Source organism: Rutidosis leptorrhynchoides, chromosome 2 (genome assembly GCF_046630445.1).
Source record: "Rutidosis leptorrhynchoides isolate AG116_Rl617_1_P2 chromosome 2, CSIRO_AGI_Rlap_v1, whole genome shotgun sequence".
NCBI classification, from domain to species: Eukaryota; Viridiplantae; Streptophyta; class Magnoliopsida; order Asterales; family Asteraceae; genus Rutidosis; species Rutidosis leptorrhynchoides.
The window spans coordinates 259570935-259584953 of NC_092334.1; the positions used below are offsets into that span (position 1 = coordinate 259570935).

Genomic DNA, 14019 nt, shown 5'->3' on the forward strand with positions numbered 1-14019 from the left:
CACCATATGCGCTTTTAATCATATGCGATTTTCATCATATGCGTTGTGCTTTTCATCATATTCGCTTTTTATCATATGCGCTTATCATATGCGATGCGCTTTTTATCATATGCGCTTTTTTATGTGAATAGTAAATTAATTAATTTTGTTTTACTATTCATATGAATTAATTTAGATTTACTATTTTGTTAATTGAGTAATATATATATACATCATATACTTGTGACTCCGAAGGCTCAAATGAATTTGACCATATAGTTATACGTTGTACCTTGCACATTAATTTTCAGTAGAAGCTTTAGATGCATATTATTTTCAGTAGAAGCTTTAGATGCACTTTTTTTTAATCACCAAATACCACAAACACTTTGTTTGCGTTTGTTCATAGTCATCAATGAAAACCATTTTCTTTAATTTTATTTTATACAATAAAATTAACGCATCATTATTCTTTTCAAAAACAATAATCTATTGTTATTGTTCACTTGTGCCATGTTTAACAACAAAAGTCAACAACCTCTGTCTTGTTTGTTGTGGCAACCAAAAACAACCTTTGCTTTTGTTACCGAGAATCCAAGACCAAAAAAAAACAATTAATTTTTAATTAATCTTTTATCAAAACCATAAATGATTTTATTGATCTACGTTGATATGGCTATAAAGAATTGACGGCTGACCTACTTTTGTAAGTGTATTTCGGCTATCATCCCGAAAACGCACAACCACCTTTTTTTTTTTTTATGAACTATTTGTTTCATATCTAGCTTAGGCAATTATTGTGAACATTTGGTCCCTATAAGAGCATTTATTTTTTAGACTTTTAGTTGATTTGTACTTGTCACAATTAGGGATAGCACCCGCGGGTCGTGGATGCGGATCCATTGGATCCATCACCCGTACCCGCGGATTTTTTTTAAGAGACATCCAATTGAACCCTTGTTCGTTGAAACAATTTGACTATATTTTTACTCCCCATTATTAAACGGACCATTTTGATGCACACTCTTAAAAAAATAATTTGTTTTTTAAGTTTTATTATTCAACCTCCTTTTTTTCAACGGTCACGTTTTTAACAAAACATTTGACAAGTTTGGAAAAAAATTTTTTATTGATTATCATCAAAAGTTTTCTATTGTCACTCTACTGGATGGAATTATGGCATACAACCAAAATTGCAACCCAACACTACATAAGAACAAAAAGGTTGTTTTTAATTAACATATGTATATGTGTTAAACTCGGAATAATAATAACTTATTTTAGAAAATTAAGATAAGACATGTTGAAACATTTTTGTCACATTTAGCTCATCAAGTCTAATACTTATCATTGATAGATTTTATCACGTCTAGGAGATGTTTACTTTTTTCTTGTATTAAGTCCTACTTTCATTTACCTTTGTTTGGAAAAAAGTTTTTTTTTTTACTTTGCTTTCCCCCTTTCTGTAAAACTCATTTAAACACTTTCTTTGTTTTTTTTTTTTTTTTTTTTTATAAAAAAACTTCCTTTTTTTTACGTTACCCGTAAATTATAAATATATAAAAAAAAAAAAACTTTTTTGTTTAAATTTTTTTTCTAGTTTTTAAAAGGCCACTTGACCAATTTTTTAATTCTTTCACAACACCTGATATCGTGATCTTTCACCAAAGCAAGAGATATTCTTGATAAACTAAACACGGACTCGTGTTTGAAATTGTCGGCCACAAAAAAATTCATTTGATAAAAGTATATATATTTTTTTTAGTTATAGAAGGAGACCACTTCATTTTCAATACTTCATTTTTGACAAAAAACTATTCCATTTTACCATCCCCTTTTTTTTTTCTTACTTTAACTTTTAAGATTTACTTTTAATAAAAATACAAACTACTTTTTCTTATTTTAACTTTTAAGATTTACTTTTAATAAAAATACAAACTACTTTTTGTATTTTAACTTTTAAGATTTACTTTTAATAAAAGTACAAACTACTTTTTCTTATTTTAACTTTTAAGATTTACTTTTAATAAAAATACAAACTACTTTTTCTTATTTTAACTTTTAAGATTTACTTTTAATAAAAATACAAACTACTTTTTGTATTTTAACTTTTAAGATTTACTTTTAATAAAAGTACAAACTACTTTTTCTTATTTTAACTTTTAAGATTTACTTTTAATAAAAATACAAACTATTTTTTTTATTTTAACTTTTAAAATTATAAATTTAAGAATAAACATTAGTATGCATGAAATAAATAATGATTAATTGCATAAGTAATCATAAATGTTAGATAACATATAAAGACCCCGTCGTATTCGTATTGATCGGAATTAATCTCGACCCATGGTACCGTGTTGTCAAATGACGTGTTGCGTACATAAAGTACCGTGTTGTCAAATGACGTGTTGCGTACAATCATGAGGTCTTATTAACATAAATATAAATGTTAGTGAAGTTAATAAGAGTTAGATTACAGAAAATATAATTCAGGTGGTATAACCGACCATATATAACTTAAATAACATAAATATAAATGTTAGTGAAGTTAGTAAAAGTTAGATTACAGAAATATAATTCAGGTGGTATAACCGACCATATATATAACTTAAATAACATAAATATAAATGTTAGTGAAGTTAATAAAAGTTAGATTACAGAAATATAATTCAGGTGGTATAACCGACCATATATAACTTAAATAACATAAATATAAATGTTAGTAGTCCAAAATTTGATATATTCGAGTCTGAAAATTATTAATAATTTCATACCTTGATTAGTGATTCGTGATCGTTTGAGATATCTTTTAATTACACTAAGCTTTTCGTGCTGATAACGTGTTATAATTCAGTAGGCTTATAACTACCTTTAATGGTTATAAGAACAAAGAGAGAAAAAGAGAGAAGAAGGAGAGAAGAAATATTGATATTGATATTTCAAGAGAAATGGTGCACCTTAAATGGTTACCATACATGTCTATTTATAGTATAAAATATTACTATGCAAGAAATATAATAATAATAAAATTAACATTCAATCTAGATATTTTATAACACAATCTAGATATTTTATAACAATATATATATATATATATATATATATATATATATATATATATATATATATATATATATATATATATATATATATATATATATTTGCGAAACTAGAAATATTTTTCACCGGGGACGAAATTTTTTTTTTAAAACATTCACATGCTGAATGTTTTTCTTCGATTCTTCCATGAAAATACAACTTTTTAGATCATGGCCTTTTGAGTTGAGGATAGAATCTGAAGATTTTTTGGCAAAATATGAAAGCTTTTGACGACAAAATCAAATTTTAAGCCTGAAAATCTCAAATACAGAGAAGTCATCATTCTAGAGTTAAAATTAAAACTCTAACCTTATGATGTCATAAAATAAACTTTTTTTAAAAAAATAAAAATAAAAATAGAAAAATTTAGAAGTCATATGTGATGATGTAATAATTATAATTATTTTTAATTAAATATGATTTGTATTATTAATAACAGTAGTAATCAGAGAAAGAGATAAAGTGTTTTAAAAAAAGGGTAATGTTATAAAGTCCCGCAAATCAACGGAGAGAGTATTTTAGTTTTTTGTGTTTTAGTCTCTCTATTAAAAAGCTGCCATTATATTCATTCTTGATTCTTTCAAAGTTAATAAGATAATGAAAAACACGATAGAAATTCAGTACACTCAATATTTTCCTTTTCTCACTATGTAAATTTAAAAACCCACTACAATCTTTATGCTGTGATCGCTCTTGGCTACGAAAAAAATTATGGAGTCGAAGTTAACACTAAGGGTGTACATTCGGTCGATTTACGAGTTATTTGGGTTAGTCGGTTTGAGTAATTCGGTATTTTCTAAAAAATATTAAGCATCAATAACCAAATCAAATTTTTAAAAACCAAACCAATCCAATTAAATATAAAATCGATTTATATGGTTCGGTTATCCATTAAACCAATTAAATTTTTTTTTTTTTTAGGATTAATATGACAACCCGACTTTTCATGTATATTTACGATTGTTATGAATTTAATGGAACATAAACTTAGGAGATGAGTCCTAGGTAAACTTTAACCCGGTTATGACAACCGACATTAAGTTTCGTGAAACTAACAAGACTTTGGGTAATTAAATTATCAAATTTTATTTAAAATCTTGAATCATCATCATCACGAATAATTAACGAATAAATAAATGCGTTTAAAATGTACAAGGGTTGGAGTGTACATTTTGATTTGATAAATTAATAAAAAACAATATATATATATATAAATATATATTAAAAAGCCGAAATTATATATAAATATATATATACATCGGCAAAAATAAAATAAATAAATAATATTATTTAAAATAATTAAATGGATAAAAGCTAGAAATCCTAATCCCATAATAATTCAGGCAGATTAATTAATATGATGGATCAAGCGAGACTCGAACCTTTGACCTAACCTCTAGCCCCGACACATAAGGTGAAGTGATGTTGTTGAATGCAGTATATGAAATACATGAAAGATGACTTACATAAAAAATTTATTAGCTGTGGTCAAATAGACTTTTATCAATAGCATAAGAATTCACTTTTTTGTATAAAAATATTTCTTTTGAATTGTTCATATCTATAGTTTCTATTAAAAATCTTATAGTGATAAAGTCATTATTATGTTAATTCCTTTGTTAACAAAAAATCAAAAATCAAAAGAAAAAAATTTAAGCCATGTTGATGATGTCATTAACATTAATTAAATATTTTATTTATTTATTTAAAATCTATTTTATAGTATAATATAAATCTCTAAAATACTAATGTCATAAATAAGGATTATTCAAGTTAAAAAAAAAAATTAAAAAGAAATAAAAATTTTTTAACCCCTTATGATCATGTCATTAAAATAATTGATTATTTTTAATAAAAATATTAACATGTTAATTGTATAATATATAAAGCATTATGTAACCTTAAGATAAAATAACCTAGGACCATATATACAATATCTGAAACATAATGTACAACCTTATGGTAAAACACTCTCATTACCACATATACAAACTTTAAAATAAATTGTACACTCTTTTACAAAATAAACCATAAACACATGTACAAACTTTGAAGCATATTGTATAATCAGAAGAGGTTATTCTGGAGAGAGAAGATTTCTGATTGGTGTAGAATAAAGTTAGTGAAATTTTCTAAAATTTTGTGCAAAAAGTAACTAGATACTTGTAGGGAGACGGAGAGAGTATTATCATATTATTATTATTCAAATATAGGTTTTCTTTACGGATTAATTACGTTATATATGTATGCGAAATACATGTCTTCATAAAATATTGTAATGTAGTTTTTATGATAAGAAAAATAATAATTGTGATCAAAATTGGAAAAAGTGGTGGGAGAATAAATGTTGTTCATTTATTCTAACTAAGTTAATTATATTAATATGTTTGTAAAATAACGACAAGTTTCTTAGTCAGAATATGTGGTTCCACGGGTCATTAAACTAAATGACTTTAGCATTTACATTCACCTAATATCTAAAACATATCATTAAACTGCTTCGTTTAAACAAACCCGTGATTCCACGGTCATTTCACTAGTTTTAGACATAACAAGCCCAGCGTGAATATTCAACATGAAAGCAAAGTCCAAAGCACCCTCTATAAATACAAACCTCCATCATAATGCAAATAACAATATAAATATAATAACATAAATTAAATATTACTAGAAAATGAAAAACTCATGGAGGTCAGTTATAAGCTTGATAGCAATTGCAATAGCAATAGCAATTGTGTGCTTGGGTACGGCTCATGCAGCACAAACAGCTGCTCAGTGCAAACAAGAGAGGAGACTAGCGGTTAACGCATGCAAAACCGTGTTATATGGGAGGCCTCCATCCTCTTATTGTTGCCAGCGAGCTCGGGTTAGCCATGTTGAGTGCATATGTCCTGTTATCACCCCTAAGTTGGCTGCACTTATTGATGTCAATCATGCTGTAAAACTTATCGAAGGTTGTGGACGTAGAGTCCCTCATCACTTTAAATGTGGGAGTAAGTCTTTTTAATCTCTTTATCACTCAGCTCCCTTCCACCAAATTAGGTGTTTCCAATTCTATTCTATATTAGTATGTATATAAGGTTTCATTTCATATACTAGTAATCCAGTACACTACCGTCATAAGTCATGTTTTCTCAAGTGGCCAAGTGGGGGTAGTTAGCAAATACACATTTAATTAAATCGATGAAGCTAGTTACATTTAATTACACCAATTAACATATAAGTCCATCCAAAAAGATTCTTTTGTCGAGAGCGGTAATTGACCCCGACTGCCCTATAATGATTCTGTCTCTGGTTGGAAGTAGTAAGTAATACTCCTATAACTTGATGGCTGTATGTATGTGTAATTGTTATTCATTTGCTTGGTTAGCTACAACATGTTTAACTTATAGTCGTTTATGACTTTCTATTTTACAGGTATTACAACACCATGATAACTATATGGTCAGACAAAATTCTACTTGATGTTATAACGGTTAAGGGAAGATCACAAGGAAGCATTACAATTACAGCTAAAATAAATTTCAAGTATAATTAGCTTGATATTGTGCAACGAGTTTGTAGGGTAACTTGCAATATACTCGTATTATTTATCTAGAGGAGTCTTTTGTATCTTATGTTACTTGTACGAAATTTGAAATAAGAGTGTAGGCCAAAAAGTTTTGGTCGTTCGTAATCGTGTTTTCAAACAAAAATGAGACATAATTGTTAAAATACAATGCAAATTTAGAATAATATGGAATTTGTAAATATGTATGAAAAAATATCTAGATATTAATATGTATAAGAAAATATCTAGATATTAATATGTAAAAGAAATATCTAGATATTTATATGTAGAAAAATCTAAATAATATAGATATTTGTAGGTGAGAAATATCTAGATATTTATCTATGGAAATATCTAGTTTCTAGAATGTTCCATGGGGTAGTATAAATATGAGTGATGAGTATTTCATTTGTGTGAGGTGTGAAAAGAAGTGAAGAAGAGAAGTGAAAAAGAGTTAGAAGAAGTTGTGAAGAAGTAAAGAAGAGTGTGAGTTGAGTTCATAATATTGTAATTGTTTTTTTGTATTAATAAAAGTGTTCTTTGTTAAGTTTCCCGGTTAAGCCTTAGTTTGTGTTTAAGTTCTTAGTGCACTTGAGTTGTTCTCATTATATGGTCGGCTCTGTCGCCTAAGTTATATATGGTCGGTTATACCGCCTGAATGATATATGGTCGACACTGTCGCCTCACTATTATTGTGCACTAAGGATTCATAAAATTAAAGGCTAACCAACGTCAAAGTGTTGGTGTAGTGAGTGTAGTATAATCTAGGTCCTCAATAGTGGGTGTGTTGGGCTCGTCGAAGCTTCCAACAAGTGGTATCAGAGTGGGTCGTTCGGGACCATTGCTACTGGAGGTACTCATCGGTAAACGTTGGACGTTTACATCGTCTTGTTAACACCAAAGCCCTAAGGGAAATTCTGTCAGAGCACAGTTAAGAACTGTGAAAGCTCATTGGTCTGGGACCAAGCTTATTGGACGTTGGAAGTCATGATGGCAGATTTGCAAGTACGAGCAGTGGAATCAAGAGTCTCAATAACCACAACTATGGTTATTGGCGGACCTATATAGAATCCTACCTACAAGGACATGATTTATGGGAAATAGTTGCTGGCAGTGACACAACGCCTCCACCGAAAGAAAATGCCGAAGCCTTGAGAAAATGGAACATCAAGGCCGGGAAGGCTTTATTTATATTGAAGACTACAATCGAGGAGGATTTATTGGAGCACATTCGTGACGAGAAAACACCAGAGGCCGCTTGGGAAACTTTTGAAAAATTATTTTCAAAGAAGAATGAAGCACGCCTCCAGCTCTTGGAAAATGAGCTTGCGGGTATCTCACAAGGAAGTCTATCTATTTCTCAATATTTTACCAAGGTGAAATCTATTTGTCGTGAGATATCTCAACTTGCTCCTGAAGAGAAAGTGAGTGATGCAAGGATGAAGAGAATTATCATCCACGGCTTAAGATCCGAGTATAATGGATTTATAGCCGCTGTGAAAGGATGGCCTACTCAACCATCATTAATAGAGCTGGAGAATTTATTGGCTAATCAAGAGGCATTAGCTAAGCAGATGAATGAAGTAACCATAAAAGACGGAGAAGATGCACTCTTCACCAATAAGAAGAAAGCAACATCTCGAAGACAAGAGGCGATGAAAGAAAGTAAGACATATGGGTGGAAGGGTCACCCAAAATCAAAAGGCAACGCTTCAGAGGGAGCTCAACAAGGAAGAAGAGATCATCGCCAACAATACGGGGAAAATGATAAGAGAAAGAATGGTGAATGCTTCAATTGTGGCAAGAAGGGTCATTTTGCTCGAGATTGTAGATTCCCCAGAAGGCGAACTTTCAAAGGAAATGTGGCCGCCGCAATGGATGAGAAGAAAGATGTCACATTCGAAGCATCCATTAATGAGGAAATCTGGGATGCAGAAGCAGGACTCTACGTTGAAGCTGACATGGATGATCAAGCTCTTGCAGCAACCTTAAAGTCAAAAATAAACTACAAATATGATTGGATCATTGATTCTGGGTGCTCAAATCATATGACCAATGATGAGACGAAGCTGCAAGAAATAGATGATTACAAAGGAAAGAGAGTCGTGTTGACAGCCGATAATTCAAGGTTGTCTATTTCTCACATTGGAAAGACAATAATTCCAAATGAAGGCGGCTCTCATAAGCTCCAACTCGAGAAGGTGTATCTTGTCCCTGGCCTAAAGAAGAATTTACTATCAGTACCACAATTGACAGCAGAAGGGAATTATGTGCTCTTTGGACCAGAAGATGTGTCCGTATTCAAGAGAGTGAAGGTGGTTGGCAATCCAATTATGCAAGGAAGAAGAATAGAGTCAGTCTATGTACTATCTGCTGAAACAGCATATGTGGATAAGACTCAAAAAAATGAGACGGCTGATCTTTGGCATGAACGTCTTGGGCATGTGGGCTACAACAAGTTAAAGGAGATGATGGTAAAACACATAGTAAATGGGCTTCCTCAAATTAATATCCGAACAGATATAATATGTGCTGGATGTCAATTTGGCAAAGCTCACCAATTGCCATTCAAGGAGTCAGCGCATCAGTCCAAGACACCACTAGAGCTCATACACTCAGATGTCTTCGGCCTAGTGAAACAAACATCACTTGGAGGTATGAAGTATATGGTGACATTCATTGATGACTTCTCAAGGTATGTATGGGTTTACTTCATGAAGGAAAAGTCGGAGACTTTTCAGAAGTTTAAAGAGTTCAAGAACAAGGTAGAAAGTGAGCTCAATACTAAGATTCGATGCTTACGCACAGATAATGGAAGGGAATATTTATCAACCGAGTTCAATATCTATCTTGAGAAGCACAAGGTCAGAAGGCAATTTACTTGCCCCAATACTCCACAGTAGAATGGAGTGGCGGAACGCAAGAATCGCGACCTTGCCGAAACTTGTCGAAGTATGCTTCATGGTAAGAATGTACCAGGTAGATTTTGGGCCGAATGTATGAGGACGGCGTCGTACGTGATTAACAGACTCCCACAAACAAAGTTGGGGTATATTTCACCTTATGAAAAATTATGGAAGATCAAGCCAACCGTCAACCATCTCAAGGTTTTTGGATGTGTATGTTACGTCTTCGTACCAGATCATCTACGAAGCAAATTTGATAAGAAGGCAATTCGGTGCATTTTTGTCGGTTATGATGAATCAAGAAAAAGATGGAGATGTTGTGATCCAAATACTGGAAAGTGTCATACTTCAAGAAATGTGGTATTTGATGAAGCTTCTTCATGGTGGTCACCTCAAAAGATAGAGCTTCCAGAATCTCATGGATTAGAAGAAGTTCTAAAAGAGAAAGAAGAACATAAAGAGCACATAACGGATCTAATTAAAGAAGGAGATGGATCGTACTCTAAGGAAACGAGTCCATGGAAAACTGGGGTACATCAATCTACATCCGAAGAGATTCGTCCAAGCCAAATGGATGCCGAGGAGCATGTGCAAGAATTACGGAGATCAACAAGGCCGAGGCAACGTAATTCGAGGTATGCCAATGCTGCTCATGTGGATGAATCAATACCTATTGAGCCTTCCACTTATGAAGAAGCAGCACAAAGTCAAGAATGGCAGAAAGCGATGGAAGAAGAAATTAATGCACTAAAAGAAAACCAGACATGGAGTTTAGTTCCAAAGCCAAAAGATGTAAAACCAATATCTTGTAAATGGGTTTACAAGGTGAAGACTCGATCAGATGGCTCCATTGAAAGGTATAAAGCTCGACTTGTTGCTAGAGGTTTTACTTAACAATATGGGCTGGATTATGAAGAAACGTTTAGTCCAGTGGCAAAGATCACAATAATTCGAGCTCTACTAGCTTTAGCCGCTAGCAAATCTTGGAAGTTGTAGCAAATGGATGTCAAGAACGCTTTCTTACATGGAGAACTTGACAAAGACATTTATATGGAGCAACCAAGAGGCTTTGAGAACAAGTTCCATCCTGACCATGTCTGTAAATTAAAGAAGGCACTATATGGCTTGAAGCAGGCTCCAAGAGCTTGGTACGGGAAAATTGGTGAGTTCTTAGTACAAAGTGGTTTCACAGTTGCTCCTTCAGATTCTAGTTTATTTGTGAAACAAGATCAAGGAAAACTAGCCATAGTGCTAGTATATGTGGATGACTTAATTATCACAGGAGATCATTATGAGGAGATTCAAAGAACAAGGGAGAATCTTTCTATCAGATTTCATATGAAGGAGCTTGGAGAACTCAAACATTTTCTTGGACTCGAAATAGAGCAGCAAAGAGAAGGATTATTTCTGGGACAAAAGAAATATGCGCGAGATCTTTTACAAAAGTACGAGATGCTTAATTGCAAACTCATCTCAACTCCTATGGAGCCGAATATAATACTACAAGCAGATGAAGGAAAAAGTCTTCAAGATGTTACCATGTATCGAAAGTTGGTCGGAAGTCTTATTTATCTCACATTAAGCTGACCAGACATATCTTATGCAGTTGGAGTGGCTAGTCGGTATATGAGCAATCCAAAGAAGCCACACCTTGATGTTGTACGTGATAAGGCTAAAAAGGAACATATATTTCATAGCAATATCCCTCCTAAATAATAAGTTTTCATATGTAATTGTATTATATTTTCATTGTAATTGTTTAAATAAATAAGTGCGAAGACAAAAGGCGAAAACGAAGATTTGAAGACACAAACGTCCAAAAAGCTCAAATGTACAAGATACAATTCAAAAGGTTCAATTTATTGATGAAAAACGTCTAAAAATGACAAGAGTACAAGTTACAAAACGCAAAGTACAAGATATTAAATTGTACGCAAGGACGTTCGAAAATTCGGAACCGGGACATGAGTCAACTATCAACGCCCGACGTAACGGACCAAAAATTACAAGTCAGCTATGCACAAGAATATAATATAATATATAAATAATTATATTAATTATTTATATTTTATATTTATATATTTATTATGTCGACAAGCTAGGAGCCAAAAGTTTGTGAGCTGGATTTTCAAACTCCACGACTCGCGGAGTTTGAAGGCCAAAAACTCCACGACTCGCGGAGCTGCCAATGTAACACCCGAATATTTCATATGCGAGAATATATATATATGTACATATGTATGTATATACAGTGGAGATATTTAGATATACATGTGTATATGGTTCGGGTTGCGTATGAATTCATGTATATATATAGTTGGAACGAGAGATACGCGGTGTACGATAGTGTACGTTGCATGTACGCGTGGGAATATGCGTATATAAGGTGGTGGTTACGCATGCATGCAAGATTATTGGTAAGGGTTCGTTCTAGGGTCTTCTAGAAGGGTTTGCTTGCATAAATAAGTGGGGATTGGAGCGTACGAGTGGAATTATGAGACGGGGACTTGGTTAGACGAAAATGGAAGAAAATGTGTTGTGGGTCGCGCCGCGAAGGCTGTGGTCGCGCCGCGATGATTAAGAGCAAAACTGGATCAGAACACTAGTAATTTGAAGCACCAGCTGCAGCACGTTGTCGCGCCGCGACAAGTAGGGTCGCGCCGCGACCAGCCTGGTTCCAGACCCGATTTTCAGCTTTAAATGGGGTGTGTTCAGGGGTAAAACCGTCATTTCGCATATGGATCAGTTTGTGGGATAAATCTCAGCCACCCATCTCATTCATTTCATTTCCTTTTTCATTTTTCTTCCATTTATTCTCTCAAAACATAAACCCTCTTTGGATTCAAGTGAAGATTTGGGGTTCAAGACTTGTGATTCGATCTTTGGCGTAGTTGGAAAGTGTGTTCTCCTCGTTCTGGGCTACGTGGTGATACTAGTGGTAAGCTCTAACTCCGAAATTCGTTTTTGTGTTCATCATTCAAATTTAGGGCTTTTGATTGTATGATTCTTAGATGGAACCCATTTAGTTGTTAATTGGAGATTAACACCAATATTCGGGTTTATGGTTGTTATTGGCGGTTTTGTGTTTAGTGTGCAAGTTTATGCTTGTAAAACTTGTAAATGGTGAGATTTTGACTTAATTGGTTAAAATTAGGGTTTTGGTGTCAAAATGGGTGAGACATGTGTTTAACACTTGTGTTTGGGTTTACTTGGCATATTAGGACCATTTTCACCCGTGTTAGTAATTATTGGTTAGTTTGGGCGCGTTTTGTGCTTGGAAGTGCATTTGGGTCAAAATGGCACTAAGTGTCGAATTGGGTTGGTTTGTAAGTCAACTCTAATTGTGTATTGTTGTATTTGTGATAATGGAATAGGTACTTTCCATTGACGAGTCGCGGATTACTTGGAAGCATTCATCAAGGCGACAATGTGAGTGTTAATATCCTATATGCATATGTATGTGTAGGATGGGTGCGGGTCGGGTGAAGGGGTTCTCGGTTATAGAGCTCACTTCTCATATAGGTGGAATTGTTGGACTTGTGTATAGGTCCAATTGGCACGGTTGTGCGTTTTGGTTGACTACCTTTGACGAGGTGCACACTTTGGGTGTACTTTATCACATGGGCGTGTGATGTGGATTATATAACCCCAATGGCGAAGGGTTAATTTTGTGAGTGGAATAATTATGCGTGAACGTATATAATGTATTTATTTGTGTGGTATGAATGTGGAAGTGTCGCGGTGTTCAAGACACCACATTCTAGGTAACGAGTAGTATTGTCGCGGTGCTTAAGACACTACTCCTTGTGTAATTGACTTGTGGGATTGTCGCGGTGTTTAAGACACCACAATGTCGTGAGAGTGGAAGTGTCGCGGTGTTCAAGACACCACTCATTGTATTGAATGAAGTGTGGATTCGTCGCGGTGTTTAAGACGCCACATTGTTGTAAGGGTGAGTTAGTCGCGGTGTTTAAGACATCACCCGGGGGACTAGTGATTACGCGGTGTATAAGTAACACTAGTGGATGTTATGAACTCCAACGGACTTACATGTACCGTTCTCTTGTATACTTGGTTAACCATGGTTATTGTGTTGTAAGCGTAAGCAAATTATGTTATTCAAAATATATATACATATGTATATTGTATACATATAATGTTGTATTGTCGTGTTGTAGCTAACCCTCCGGGTGTAGCTTATTGGCATTGTTCACATCGTTGTTGGCAAACTTATATTTTGTTGATGTATCTTTAGCTCATTGCTTAGTGATCTTACGGTATGCTTAGACTAGCTTGCCTTTATGTTTGGATGCTCCGGTATGCGGTATTTGCTATTTTGTGGCGTGTCCATTTTATGCATATATATGTATGTAGTATATTCTCACTCACTAAGCGTTAGCTTACCCTCTCGTTGTTGATATTTTTATAGGTTCGCATGCTTGGCGGCTCGGGTAAGCTTGGGGATTAGAGATCTCGGCTAGGTTG

General features: G+C 33.5%; 1 protein-coding gene across 1 annotated transcript; it reads left to right on the forward strand.

Annotated features, from left to right (window-relative positions):
- Positions 1-5707: 5707 nt before the first annotated feature.
- LOC139891765 (uncharacterized) lies at positions 5708-6754 on the forward strand. Its single transcript, XM_071874748.1, has 2 exons — positions 5708-6071; positions 6496-6754. The coding sequence occupies exons 1-2, from the start codon at positions 5753-5755 to the stop codon at positions 6510-6512; spliced, it is 336 nt and encodes a 111-aa protein (XP_071730849.1). The 5' UTR covers positions 5708-5752; the 3' UTR covers positions 6513-6754.
- Positions 6755-14019: the final 7265 nt, after the last annotated feature.